General features: G+C 48.1%; 4 protein-coding genes across 10 annotated transcripts; 3 read left to right on the plus strand and 1 right to left on the minus strand.

The window, feature by feature from the left end:
- The first annotated feature begins 33 nt into the window (after positions 1-33).
- On the plus strand, positions 34-4,809 carry tec (tec protein tyrosine kinase). 3 transcript variants are annotated; one of them, XM_085933899.1, is made up of 16 exons: positions 35-190; positions 830-1,059; positions 1,125-1,229; positions 1,832-1,913; positions 1,985-2,113; positions 2,201-2,253; positions 2,337-2,512; positions 2,893-2,958; positions 3,053-3,107; positions 3,209-3,291; positions 3,354-3,562; positions 3,641-3,812; positions 3,896-4,177; positions 4,248-4,366; positions 4,436-4,593; positions 4,662-4,809. In XM_085933899.1, exons 2-16 carry the CDS (start codon positions 922-924, stop codon positions 4,743-4,745), a joined length of 1,911 nt encoding a protein of 636 aa, XP_085790025.1. In that variant the 5' UTR covers positions 35-190; positions 830-921; the 3' UTR covers positions 4,746-4,809. The 3 variants fall into 3 exon arrangements, with proteins under 3 accessions (XP_085790008.1, XP_085790025.1, XP_085790017.1); XM_085933882.1 differs by having other exon boundaries at positions 34-190; positions 1,985-2,253; XM_085933891.1 differs by having other exon boundaries at positions 113-190; positions 872-1,059; positions 1,985-2,253.
- Positions 4,810-5,145: 336 nt separating this feature from the next.
- Positions 5,146-7,422, minus strand: LOC147060335 (uncharacterized). The gene is made up of 2 exons (XM_085934399.1): positions 5,477-7,422; positions 5,146-5,405 (listed from the first exon to the last, which is right to left on the minus strand). The coding sequence occupies exons 1-2, from the start codon at positions 5,958-5,960 to the stop codon at positions 5,263-5,265; spliced, it is 627 nt and encodes a 208-aa protein (XP_085790525.1). The 5' UTR covers positions 5,961-7,422; the 3' UTR covers positions 5,146-5,262.
- LOC147060336 (leukotriene B4 receptor 1-like) lies at positions 5,870-9,547 on the plus strand. 5 transcript variants are annotated; one of them, XM_085934256.1, is made up of 5 exons: positions 6,684-6,814; positions 7,454-8,015; positions 8,507-8,707; positions 8,773-8,813; positions 8,989-9,547. In XM_085934256.1, exons 2-5 carry the CDS (start codon positions 7,467-7,469, stop codon positions 9,284-9,286), a joined length of 1,089 nt encoding a protein of 362 aa, XP_085790382.1. In that variant the 5' UTR covers positions 6,684-6,814; positions 7,454-7,466; the 3' UTR covers positions 9,287-9,547. The 5 variants fall into 5 exon arrangements, with proteins under 5 accessions (XP_085790365.1, XP_085790373.1, XP_085790358.1 ...); XM_085934239.1 differs by lacking the exon at positions 6,684-6,814 and adding an exon at positions 5,870-5,989 and having other exon boundaries at positions 8,507-8,813; XM_085934247.1 differs by lacking the exon at positions 6,684-6,814 and adding an exon at positions 5,899-5,989 and having other exon boundaries at positions 7,457-8,015; positions 8,507-8,813.
- A 104-nt stretch (positions 9,548-9,651) lies between these two features.
- Positions 9,652-11,263, plus strand: ltb4r (leukotriene B4 receptor). The gene is made up of 3 exons (XM_085934211.1): positions 9,652-10,469; positions 10,531-10,807; positions 10,877-11,263. Exons 1-3 carry the CDS (start codon positions 10,000-10,002, stop codon positions 11,258-11,260), a joined length of 1,131 nt encoding a protein of 376 aa, XP_085790337.1. The 5' UTR covers positions 9,652-9,999; the 3' UTR covers positions 11,261-11,263.
- Positions 11,264-11,827: the final 564 nt, after the last annotated feature.

Genomic DNA, 11,827 nt, shown 5'->3' on the forward strand with positions numbered 1-11,827 from the left:
CAGGAAGTTGACTTGGACCGATGCATGCGTGTCACAAATGCATGAGAGGCAGACAAAAGGAGAAGCGAAAGTTGCAAATAAATGACAGTACACATATCAGTCACATCATCCTTAAAGCCACACTTGGCTTGAGAAATAGCGTGGAAGAAAAAAGAAAATCCAGCACAAGGCAGCCGTGAGACCTTCACTTGTAAGTCATTTATCACGTCTTTGGGTGTGTGCACATTTTCACAAAAGAAATCCATGCTCTGATTGAATTTATCATTCTAACTCCATCTCATTTGTTCAACCTTGCACTTTTTTACCAAAACTCACTTTTGTGCAAATATTCCTGTTAAATATTCTATCAATGATGTGTCAAAGAAATGATTGTTTCTTTTTATCATGTTAAGTTAAATCAGTGATCATTTCTTAAAAAAACTGTTTGCAATAGAAAATACAAAAAAAATCTGTAGATAGTTGTAGAAGTCAGCTAGCTGCTAATGGTGCAGATTAGCTTGTTAGCACCTTATTAACAACATGGATGATTATCAGTGTGGCCTGTGTTTGGAATACTTTACTGACTCCCCAATCACCAATTATTTTGGTTTAGTGGACTTTATAGTTTGCTCATTTGTCAGAAGGATCATGATTTATGTGTCAATCATGTCATGATTGTGAGCAAAAAATGACTCAGTTAAAAGAGTGAATAGTTAACGCCCATGTCAAAATCATCATCATCGTTCAATTCTTGAGTAAGATTTATTTTGACTGCATAAAAACGTTGGTCAGAGGTCCAGTCAGAGACTACGGATGATAAAAATGTGTCCCATGGCCGTTCTTTTCCCAGATCTGTGACTAATGATTACCAAGCTAAGAGTTTCGCCCACAGCTCAGATAGAGTTGCGTCAGCGACTGGCTATGGGATGACATTTGGCCAAGATGAGTGATGAGCCGCTGTTGGAGGAGAAGCTGATCAAGCGATCTCAGCAGAAGAGGAGGATGTCGCCGCTCAACTTCAAGGAGAGGCTGTTTGTCCTAACCAAGAGCAACCTCAGCTACTACGACGGCAGGGCGGAGGTGATGTTTCTCTTTTGACCGTGCACGGGAAGTCGAGAACTAACAAGTTGTATTCTTGTTCTCAGAAAAAATTCCAAAGAGGTTGCATCGAGCTGAGTTGCATTCGATGTGTGGAGGTGGTCAAGGACGAGGTTGGGCTCAACCCCTGCCAGAACAAATATCCTTTCCAGGTATGCCGTGTGAAAACAAAATGCCAAAAATGCAGCGCTAGCACAACCACACTGAAAACAAGCGCTACAAAAAGTAACGACCAAACACGCCTCCCCCGCTTACTGCTTTGCTGGGTCATGTGACACCTTTGACCCCGTGAATAACATTTTTTATTTGACTCCCTCTTTAAAACCAAAAAATGTCTATCTTTTAAATGCTTGGTGTGTTTGTTGAGTTTGTGATCGAATCTAGATTTAGTCATTAAACAATGATTAAAATAATCATAACTGCAACATTAAAAAAAAGTGCAAACTCTATTCAATTCAGGTGCCAAAAACTCTTTATAAGTCTCATAAATGTGAGAAACTCATATTTAACATTCGATTTCTTCCCCCCACATTTATTATTAATAACAACTGCACTTTTAATCACAAGTGACCTTAATTTTATAATTTGGCCACACCATCAAAGTGACTAAAATGCACATTGCTTTGAAACTACTCTGCAAATACAATGCTTCCAAAATGTTCCTCAAGTAAATGTAGCTACGGGAGTAAATCAACATAGCGTGTTACTATCGCTACCTCCGGCGCTAATGTTTGAAAACCATTCTCCATGCAAGGTGGTGCATAACACCAACACGCTGTACGTCTTCACGCCAAGCCACGACAGCAGGAGCGTCTGGGTCCAGCGAATCAAACAAGGTTAGTTCCCGTTGCTTTACTGGTTTTCAACTGTTGCGCCAATGCCAGCATGCACCCACGTGTGCGCGCAGAGATCCGAGACAACCTGGAGATCCTGACCAAGTTTCACCCGCGGTTCTGGTGGGAAGGCGAATGGCTTTGCTGTGGTCAGGTAGAGAAGCAAGCCCCCGGCTGTGAGGAGTACAACCCGTTTGGAGATAGTGAGCTGCCGCCGTTCCATCCTCCAAACAATCTAATACCACTCGCACTTATTTACTCATCTTCCACTTTCCGTTCCTCTTTTGCAGCTTCCAGGAAACCGCTACCCCCGATTCCCGCTGAGAACGGCACATATGGAAGGGTAACCGCCCCGCACACTCACTCTCGTTCTCCCCCCACACACACACACACATGGGCCACCCTTGACCCGCCCCGTTTCTCTAGCACCCGCGACCTCTCCTCCCCGAGGCGTGCGACGACGACTACGACGAAGACACGGTGGTGGCGCTTTATGACTTTGCCGGCAGCGAGCCGCACGACCTGAGTCTTGTCAAAGGAGACGAATACGTCATCGTGGAGCGTTGTGACGTCAACTGGTACAAAGCACGCAACCAAGACGGGTGCGTTGGAAACCTTATCTTTCTTTCTTTCTTTCTTTCTTTCTTTCTTTCTTTCTTTCTTTCTTTCTTTCTTTCTTTCTTTCTTTCTTTCTTTCTTTCTTTCTTTCTTTCTTTCTTTATTTATTTATTTATTTATTTATTTATTCATTCATTTGGGTTATTTGCTTATTACTTGTTCATTGCTCTTGTCTGTTCGTTTTTACTCTTTGTGCTATTTGATTGTATGTGTTGTGTACTGTGTCTTGTCACCGTGGGACGGTGGGAAACGTAATTTCGAACTCTTTGTGTCTTGACGTGAAGAAATTGACAATAAAGCGGACTTTGATAGGCACATGGTTATCACATGAATGTGCTTTTCTCAACATCATCTCTCCACACAGGGATGAAGGTTACATCCCGAGTAACTACGTCACTGAGAAGAAATCTGGCAACCTGGCGCAGTTTGCGTGAGTTGTTTTTAATCAGTGTGTTTACCGTTTAAAAGCATCCAGAGGAACGTGTGTGTTTTTGTGTGTGTGTGTGTGTGTGTGTGTGTGCAAGCTGGTACAGCAAACATGTCAACCGGAACAAGGCTGAGGAGCTCCTGCGGAAAGAGGTGAAGACTTCTGGCTATTCTTTCTTGATATACACAAATGGTTATCCTTGCAAATAACACAGGGTTCATCATGCTATCTGTGTCTCTGTCGCCCTCTACAGGAGAAAGAAGGAGCTTTCATTGTCAGAGAGTCCAGCACCAGAGGGACTTACACAGTTTCGCTCTTCTCAAAGTCTGTGGCAGGGTAAACGCCACACTCGTGCGACGGATGACGACGGGTGTCACATTTCTCACGTCGGTCCGCAGGAGAGGAGGCGGCGCCATTAAACATTACCGAATCCGGGAGACCAAAGGCTCGCCCAAACAGTTTTACTTGGCGGGGAAACATATGTTTCCATCCATCGCCGAGCTCATCACGTACCATCAACACAACGCGGCAGGGATGGTCACCAGATTAAGATATCCTGTCGGGAAACAGGACAGATCGGCTCCGTCCACAGCTGGCTTCAGCTACGGTGTGATATTTTTTTTTCTTTACGATGCTGCTCAGATGAAGCTAGTTTCATCTATTGTAACGTGTCCCCCCCCCCCAGAGAAGTGGGAGATCAACCCCAGTGACCTGACCTTCATGAAAGAGGTTGGCAGCGGTCAGGCAGGGGTGGTGCGGCTCGGCATGTGGAGAGCGCAGCATAAAGTTGCCATCAAGGCCCTCAAGCCGGGCGCCATGTATGAAGAGGACTTCATCGAGGAGGCCAAGGTCATGATGTACGAGGAACCCCGCCGTTATTCGCGATGACATTTCTGGACAATTGTAGTCTTCCCGGAGGCTTTGTCGTCCCCCCCCCCAGGAAGTTGTCCCATCCCAAGCTGGTGCAGCTGTACGGCGTGTGCAGCCAGCAGCGGCCCATCTACATCATCACCGAGTTCATGGAGCACGGCTCCTTGCTGGACTTCCTGCGGAGTCGGCGGGGCAGCTTCGGCGCGGCCTCGCTGATGAGCGTCTGCCTGGATGTGTGCGAGGGCATGCGGCATTTGGAGAGCAGCAGCTTCATTCACAGAGATCTCGGGGCCAGGAACTGCCTGGTGAACGACGCCCTGGTGGTCAAGGTGTCTGACTTCGGCATGGCCAGGTTAGCGTGGCGTTTTCTACCCATCACGTGAATGAAACGGCGTTGGCAGGTGTCCCGCTGTGTTTTGCAGGTACATTTTGGATGACCAGTACACCTCGTCGTTAGGTTCCAAGTTCCCTGTGAAGTGGTCGCCTCCAGAAGTCTTCAACTTCTGCAGATACAGCAGCAAATCTGACGTCTGGTCCTACGGTCAGACATCACAGTTCACAAATACGGTTTAGCAGATTCAGATGCGTGATCATTTCCGTGACCACGCAGGTGTGCTGATGTGGGAGGCCTTCACTGAAGGCCGCATGCCGTTTGAGCAATGTGACAACCACGAGGTCGTTACCTTGGTAACAAAGGGTCACCGCCTCCCTCGGCCCAAACTTGCCACGGCGACTATCTATGACATCATGCAGCTGTGCTGGCAGGAGGTCAGCCCACCCCCACACACACAAAGAAGTTTCTTAGTACCAATGAGTCACTCTTGGTATGTCCACAGAGACCCGAGGACCGTCCGTCCTTCTCGCAGCTCTGCCTTATGGTCGCTGATCTTCTGGAGGGCGATGTCGCGCTCGCCAACTGACACGTGCGGCGGCCGTGAGGTGAGCGGTCCGAGACAAAGACTGTGGCTTTTGGACACTTTAGCATGCAAACTAGATGATCGTTGTTCTCCCCTGATTTTTGAGATATGAGTGCTGCACTTACTTCACAAGTTTGGCAGACGAGAAAAAAAAAATGTCTGACCTGTCTGTCAGTGTTATTGAGGAAAAACAACACATTTTTCCTTTTTTGTGGCAGATTGGAACACATTATTCATATTTCCATTCATATCAATGAGTAAAGTTGATTTGAGTTGTCATTGCTTTGCATGATGAATTAAACTTGTGTCTTAAGGCACTTTACTTATTTCTCAAACAAATGTCAAGATTGCATTTGGGCCATTAAAATGCTACCAAAAGAATCATGCTGCATTGTCGCTCATAACATCCCATCAAAATTTTTATTTTGACACAATTTCATGTCGTAAAAATAATCCTTAAAACAATACAAGTGCAGCCATTTTGTGGAGCCAGTCCCAAGGCTCCATTTGGCCTAAAATGTCAAAGCTGCATCAGTGAGAATAGATAACCGGCGGCAATGGCTGCCGCAGCGGCCGCCGCCGCCGCCCCAATCAGGAGAAGTCCCTTGAGGATGAGCGCGTTACCCCTGGACGGACTCGCCGGCGTCCCGTGGACAGGACTAGCTGCAAAAACGACACGCAGCTAAGGTAAAGACGCACCATTTGCATTTCACTTTTTTTTTTTTAAAGCTCACCTGTGACCATGACGTGATATTTTCCAGAATCCACATCATCACTGGTGTTGACTCGACACCGGTACACGCCCGAGTCTTCCATTCGCAAACTGGACAGTTGCAGACTTATTTGTCCCTTTCTCAGAGCGTCCCAGTCACACCGCACGCGTCCTACCAAATGAACCACCACGCCGTCCTCTACTTGAAAGAAGACGGTGACCTCACCCTCCCTGAAGAACTCGCAGCGGATCCGAAGTGAGGTGAGGGACATGTTGGGATGGCTGATGAACTTCCAACCCAGGGTTATGTTGTCATTCTCTCGGACCCGGTAGAAGTCCCGAGTCACGTTCACGTCTAATCCGCCTGAAGGAGTCAACGTGAGGGCAGTCGACAATTTACAAACGCTGGCGGACGTCAGGCAGATGAGCAGAGTGATTGGGAAAATCGTTGTCATCTTCCCGGAGCGGCCACAAAGCACATCGAAGTCAAAAATCTTGATGCTCATCCGGGGCGCGATACAATCTGTGATCTGTGGTGAGTCTTTGGAACACACCAGAACGAACGTTAAATTTAATCTTCCTGCCTCACATCATCTCGTGATGAACCATTCAAAGTCATTTTGGTCCATTGTGGAGTTATTATAGAATGTTCTAGATGAAGCGAAGTCTGACAGCTCCAGTGACACCTGGAAAATAAATGCGTTTCCATCAAGGAGTCCGCCCCGCCCCTTTTTTTTATTGACATTTCAAAACTTAATCCTTTCACAAGCTTGGAGCTATGTTCCTAGCCGTCATTAGCACATAGCCAGATGTTTACATTTGTAGGATGTACATTTTCCTTCCAACACATTTAAAGAGTGCTCAGTCAAATGATTACCAGGTATGACTTTGTGGAATAAGTAACAGATTGAACCTTTTGCCAACGGGGTCCTCTGCTTGATGCAGACTGGGGGAGGGGGGGGGGGGGCAGACTTTGTCTCTCCACTTTTTCTTTATGATCAAGCTCGTAGTCAAGGATGGTTCACGCTTGTCTCCACAGAAGTTCTGTTTTAAGCGGCTAGAGATCACTTCTGTTGTACGTGGAAATAATATTAAGTTAACATTTACGATTGTTGTCTCACAATCCGCTGTCGACACTTCTTGACCTTCGTTGCTCTACGACACTCCATACCCAGGTAAGCGTAGGCGGAGAGGTAACGAGAAAGCCCCGCCCTCTCCCCTCCTAAGCTTGCGTGCTGCAGCAGGCGCGACTCCTTGACGAGTCGGTGGGCGGGAGCAAAGGTTAAGACGAGCCACCGCAGCAAGTTCAGCCTCACAATTGTTTTTGGACACCGTCTGTTTCCCTTTTGGGTTTTCGCAGGTGAGTTTTGAGTTTTTTTTTTCCTTTTGGGAATGTTTGCGTATCCGATTCGAGCGGGGTGTGTTGCTGCTTTGATTTCTTTGCAGGTTATGAGTCACAGGAAACAAACGCAGCCACATACAAGACAAATCTGATTGCGCAATATTTGACTTTCAGTAATGTGGTGGAGCGTAACCTTACGAGAACTTTATATGGGTGAAATATGAGATATTTTTTGAGAAGCTCAACAATTGGCGACCCAAAAGAAATCGTTCGAGCCCAAATAAGTTTTCTCTGTCAGTGTGGGTCAATATGTTGTGGCCTCATCGCCATGGCAACGTGCCTGCTCTTAATGCCCTAAGCATCTGACACTTCCTAGCCGAGAAGAACCGGAGCAAACTTCTTATCTGCCCGTATTTTTGTTTCTTTTCCAAGTTGAGAGAGAGCTATTTCGAAGAAGTCAGTGACATTAAGATACTCGTGAAACATCTGTTGCGTTGAGGTCGCTTGACAAGAAAAGAATCACATGTTGCTTAACCCAAGCATGTCTGGTCTGGACTCTGGAATTAGGAGTCTCTGTTAAAACTCGTTAAGATCACCCCACCCTCCGCACAAACACACTGACAAAACTTGCTCGTGCTTTTTTTTTTTTTCCCCCAGCAGCTGCGCCGCGATGGCGCTAGCCAACAGCTCCTCCGCGTTGCACCCGGTGAAAAACGAAAACATCGTGGACAGCACGGCCGCCACCACCGTGGGCGCCCTCATCCTCAGCTTGGTCTTCCTCTTGGGCTTACCCGGCAACCTTTTTGTCATCTGGAGCATCATGGCTCGGGCCCGAAAGCAAACCATCACCACGCTCCTCATCATCAACTTAGCCATCGCCGACGGTTCGCTGATGGCGCTGACGCCGTTCTTCATCGCTTACTTGGTGATGAAGAAGTGGGCGTTTGGGACAGTGATGTGCAAGGTGCTCTTCTACCTGTGCCTGGCCAACATGTACGCCTCCATCTACATCATCACCATCATGAGTCTCTATCGGCTGCTGGCCGTACTGCGGCCGCAGCGCGTGAGCGTCCTGGTGGGCCAGCGGACGGTGACGTGGACCCTGGCGCTCTTGTGGGCGTTGGTGGCAATCGCCTCCGTTCCCGCTATCGTCTTTCGCGACGTGAGGACGAGTGCCGACCGCGCCGTCTGCGACTCCTACCACGACGATGAGGGTCACGTGAGTTTTCTCTGATTTTTTTTTTTTCCCCCCAGAGAAAACAAATAACGACTTTTTGGAAAAAGATATCTTTCGCAGAAGCTCAAATTGTCTTTCAGCCAAACAATATTTTTGTAATTATGACCTCAAAGATCTTTTCAAGTTTTCAGTAGACCACAATCCTCCAAAATCTCATGTAATGAAATCTGTTACTGAACAGCTCAACTTTATTTGGGGTTAATCGGGGTCACTTCAACTGGTAGCAGCTGCAGGAGATTAAATGTCATTCCTAACAGAGCCACATCCCAAAGTTCTAAGAGGGTGTGCAGACTTTTGCAACCAAATTTCAGTTAGTGAGAACGAGCTTTGAACTACAGAAGCTGTCCCCAAAAAATAAAAAAATATATATAAATCGACCCCCAAATTGAAATGACTCAATTGTCCGGATGACTCACCGAGCCTTGAGCACTCTCATTCACAGGAGGACGTCGTCTCTTTCCTCTTGTTTGCAGACGGTGGTCCAGTACATGATGGAACTTGTTTTGGGTTTCCTGATCCCGTACAGCATCGTGGTGGTCAGCTACATCTGCATCCTACGCCGGATCCGACAGACCAAATTCCGCCGACGCATTCGTAGCGAGAAACTCATCTTGGCCATCGTGGTGACCTTTTGTGTCTTCTGGCTGCCCTACCACATGGTCAACATGGTGCACGTATGTGCTCGCCGCGCACGCGTGATGTCCACAAACCAATTGATAATCCGTTTTTGTTTCTTTAGGTCACGTGGGCGCTCTGTCCCGAGGGTTCGTTTAAAACAACGTAAGCCGTCACACGTCCTAGACATTCCGTCATCTTTGTGGGGGGATCTTCTGCTGTCGGTCTCAGTCAACTGTCCTTGTCTCTTTCCCAAATTTGCTTTTCTCCTTTTACGTGTTTTGATTGTGGAATTTCAAGTTGTCCATTTCATCTCATGAGATCTCGTTTGTCCCGAAAGGCTGGCGAAAATCTGGCACCGAAGTCGCGCTGTCACGTCCTCTGTGGCCTTCATCAGCAGCTGCGCCAACCCGGTGCTGTATTTCTTCGCCGGCAAGTCATACATCCGCCGCGAGGGTCTGGCCTTCATGGCCCGCCTGTTTGAGGCGGCCGGCCTGGACTCCATCTCTAGGAAGAGTCGTCAGAACAGCCAGAACAGCCGCGACAAGGACAAAGAGGCAGATGGGGTCATGCTGAAGGACAAATTTCAAGACTCCAACTCCAGCGCCAATGTCAAAGTGGTGAAGTCTCCGACGTGACGAAGCCTCCGACATCACGCCGCTGCCGGCTGGCATCTCCGAATGTCTCGTCCGTCCTTTGGCACGGTGAGCTGTCCTGATGAACAATGAGGACGGCGAGCCGTTGTCGTGTTGAAGCTCAAAAGAAGAGCTCGGGGACTTCTTGATGTCCATTTTTTTATTTTCTTGCCATGGTCTGTGTTGTTGTCTTATGCAAGTATGACTTTGCATAACAGAAAAGGTCCAAATAAACAAGCTGTTCCAGCCGCACCGTTACAAAAATGACGACTCACTGGAGACGTCATGTCCCCGACTTGCCGTCGAGAAACTTCCTGAAGTTTTGATTGTTCTATTCATTCATGTTCTGATTTCACAACCCTCTCGTTGGGCAAACCCGTACAAGCCGATGAGATCCACACTTGTTATTGAACAAGACAACTTAACACTGCATCATAGCGAGAGCTGGTTCCAACATTGGTTCCAAATATTCGAAACAGCGTCCTTCTCATCCATCCAGGTAAGCTTCATTTTATTTTGCTCATCCTTGAAGTTGTCCATCTCATTGTTGGCCGTGTGCCAGGACACCTTTTGCGAAACGTGGATGTTGTAACGTGACTCGAGCAGAAACTACTTGGCCTCCCTGCAGTTAATTCAACATATCCTGTTTCCTGTTCTGTCTATGAAAAGTCGCCGTCCACAATAGGAGAAGTCAAAAATATTCGGCCGACGAAGCCATGGTGTCCAATAGCACCAGCGCCTTCTCTCTCCCCGTCAGCACCTCAGCCAAGATCGGCATCGCCATCCTGACCTTAGCCTTCGCGTTGGGCTTCCCCGGGAACCTCTTTGTGGTTTGGTCGGTGGTTTGTCGTGTCCAAAAGCGCTCGGTGACGTGCTTGCTGGTCCTCAACCTGGCGGTGGCCGACGCTTTGGTGTTGCTTACGGCTCCCGTTTTCCTACGTTACCTGGCCGGTGGGCAGGGCTGGGAGTTTGGCTCGGCGGCTTGCAAGCTGGTACACTACCTGTCCAGTGTCAACATGTACGTGTCCATCTACCTCATCTGTCTGATGAGCATGGATCGCTGGTTGGCTGTCACCAGGCCTTTCCTATCCCAGAGGATGCGGACTAAGCGTTCCTTGTTGATTCTCCTCCTGGGAGTCTGGACCATGGCCTTCGTGCTGTCCCTTCCGATGCCGTTCTACCGAAGGTAAGTCCCGCGTGTTCGCCGATCGTTGATTGCAGCCTGACGTTTTCTCGTGTGTCCGCAGCAATCTGAGGAAAGTGTTCCCCAACAACGCCACGTTGAAATTTTGCGTGCCGTACCACTGGAGAAGCGTGGGCCATCGGGTCTTTCAGTACATCTTTGAGACCATCATGGGGTGCCTGGTACCTTTCTCCCTTATCAACACTTGCTACTCATCGGTCATCTGCCGCCTGCAAAGCGCCATGTTCCAGCGACGCGGCAAAGGCAGCCGGCTCATCTTGATGATCATTTGCGCCTTCGCCATTTTCTGGCTGCCGTATCACATCGTCAACACCATCGAGGTGATTCGATCTTCCGTATGCGAGGTTGGTGGACGTTCCCGGATTTAACCCCGTGCTCCCCTCCGCCAGGTGATCGGTCTCTTGCAAGGCAGCCAGCAGACGATAGCGGCCGCCCTGGTGGCCCGCCCTAACGTCACCGCCTTTGCCTACTTCAGCAGCGCCGTCAATCCGATTCTCTACGTCTTTGCCGGCAGCTCTCACATCCGCCAGGCCGGCCTCAATTTCATGGGCAAGCTCTTTGAGGCCACCAACTCGGAAAGCAGAAGCACGTCCACCTTCAACCGCAGCGGACGCAGCAGCTCGTCGCGGGAAGACACCTCGGTGCTTCAGACCCTGTCGGTCAAATTGGGGAAGCCGTTCAGGGGGAGGCAGGGAGACGGCGGCGATGTGTCGACAAGAGAGATGGACGAGCCGGAATTGAAGACTCTGGCAAGTGTCGATCCGTTAGAATAGCGTAATACCCTTGATCATCTTTCTAATGTGGATTCTTCATTTTGTTTTTGATACCCACTTCCATTGTTTACATTGTCACCATGCTGCCTTCACATAGCTAATATTGCTTCATTTTGAGAGAGAGCTATTCACCTAATACAGTAATCCCTCGTTTATCGCGGATAATTGGTTCCAAAAAACCACACGCGAGAAGTGAAATCCGCGAAATACTGGGGAGGCTAACGAGTTAGCGGAAAGATGCTAATTCGCGATTGTGCTAACACGCGAAAACGGACTTCTAAAGGAATGTAAACGAATATTTGGAGCAATACTACATTGTCCTAAAGATTAGACACATGTTTCCTCAATTTAGAAGTTTTATTTTGACTTTTAAATGTTTTTTTTATTTTATTTGGAAAAAAAATCCGCAATGTAGTGAAGCCGCCATAAACGAAACGCGAAGTAGCGAGGGATCACTGTATGTTTATTATTGTTACTATAACAGCCAGAGTTGGTCCGCTCGCGCATACCATTGCACTATCAAGATTTGTGGCGACAAACACGAGATTGCATCCGTCGAAGCGCACT

The sequence above is a fragment of the Syngnathus leptorhynchus genome, chromosome 2, assembly GCF_054491065.1.
Source record: "Syngnathus leptorhynchus isolate UIUO chromosome 2, UIUO_Slep, whole genome shotgun sequence".
NCBI classification, from domain to species: domain Eukaryota; kingdom Metazoa; phylum Chordata; class Actinopteri; order Syngnathiformes; family Syngnathidae; genus Syngnathus; species Syngnathus leptorhynchus.

What these genes read in the sequence shown, in the direction of transcription:
- ltb4r (XM_085934211.1), top strand. Translation starts at nt 10,000, where the DNA reads ATGGTGTCCAATAGCACCAGCGCCTTCTCTCTCCCCGTCAGCACCTCA. An exon ending in CCGATGCCGTTCTACCGAAG is followed by an intron (nt 10,470 to 10,530) that starts GTAAGTCCCGCG and finishes GTGTGTCCGCAG; the next exon opens with CAATCTGAGGAAAGTGTTCC. An exon ending in ACATCGTCAACACCATCGAG is followed by an intron (nt 10,808 to 10,876) that starts GTGATTCGATCT and finishes CCCCTCCGCCAG; the next exon opens with GTGATCGGTCTCTTGCAAGG.
- LOC147060336 (XM_085934239.1), top strand. Translation starts at nt 7,467, where the DNA reads ATGGCGCTAGCCAACAGCTCCTCCGCGTTGCACCCGGTGAAAAACGAA. An exon ending in ACCACGACGATGAGGGTCAC is followed by an intron (nt 8,016 to 8,506) that starts GTGAGTTTTCTC and finishes TCTTGTTTGCAG; the next exon opens with ACGGTGGTCCAGTACATGAT. An exon ending in GAGGGTTCGTTTAAAACAAC is followed by an intron (nt 8,814 to 8,988) that starts GTAAGCCGTCAC and finishes TTGTCCCGAAAG; the next exon opens with GCTGGCGAAAATCTGGCACC.
- LOC147060335 (XM_085934399.1), bottom strand. Translation starts at nt 5,960, where the DNA reads ATGAGCATCAAGATTTTTGACTTCGATGTGCTTTGTGGCCGCTCCGGG. An exon ending in ATATCACGTCATGGTCACAG is followed by an intron (nt 5,406 to 5,476) that starts GTGAGCTTTAAA and finishes TCGTTTTTGCAG; the next exon opens with CTAGTCCTGTCCACGGGACG.
- tec (XM_085933882.1), top strand. Translation starts at nt 922, where the DNA reads ATGAGTGATGAGCCGCTGTTGGAGGAGAAGCTGATCAAGCGATCTCAG. An exon ending in GGCAACCTGGCGCAGTTTGC is followed by an intron (nt 2,959 to 3,052) that starts GTGAGTTGTTTT and finishes TGTGTGTGCAAG; the next exon opens with CTGGTACAGCAAACATGTCA. An exon ending in TTCTCAAAGTCTGTGGCAGG is followed by an intron (nt 3,292 to 3,353) that starts GTAAACGCCACA and finishes GTCGGTCCGCAG; the next exon opens with GAGAGGAGGCGGCGCCATTA.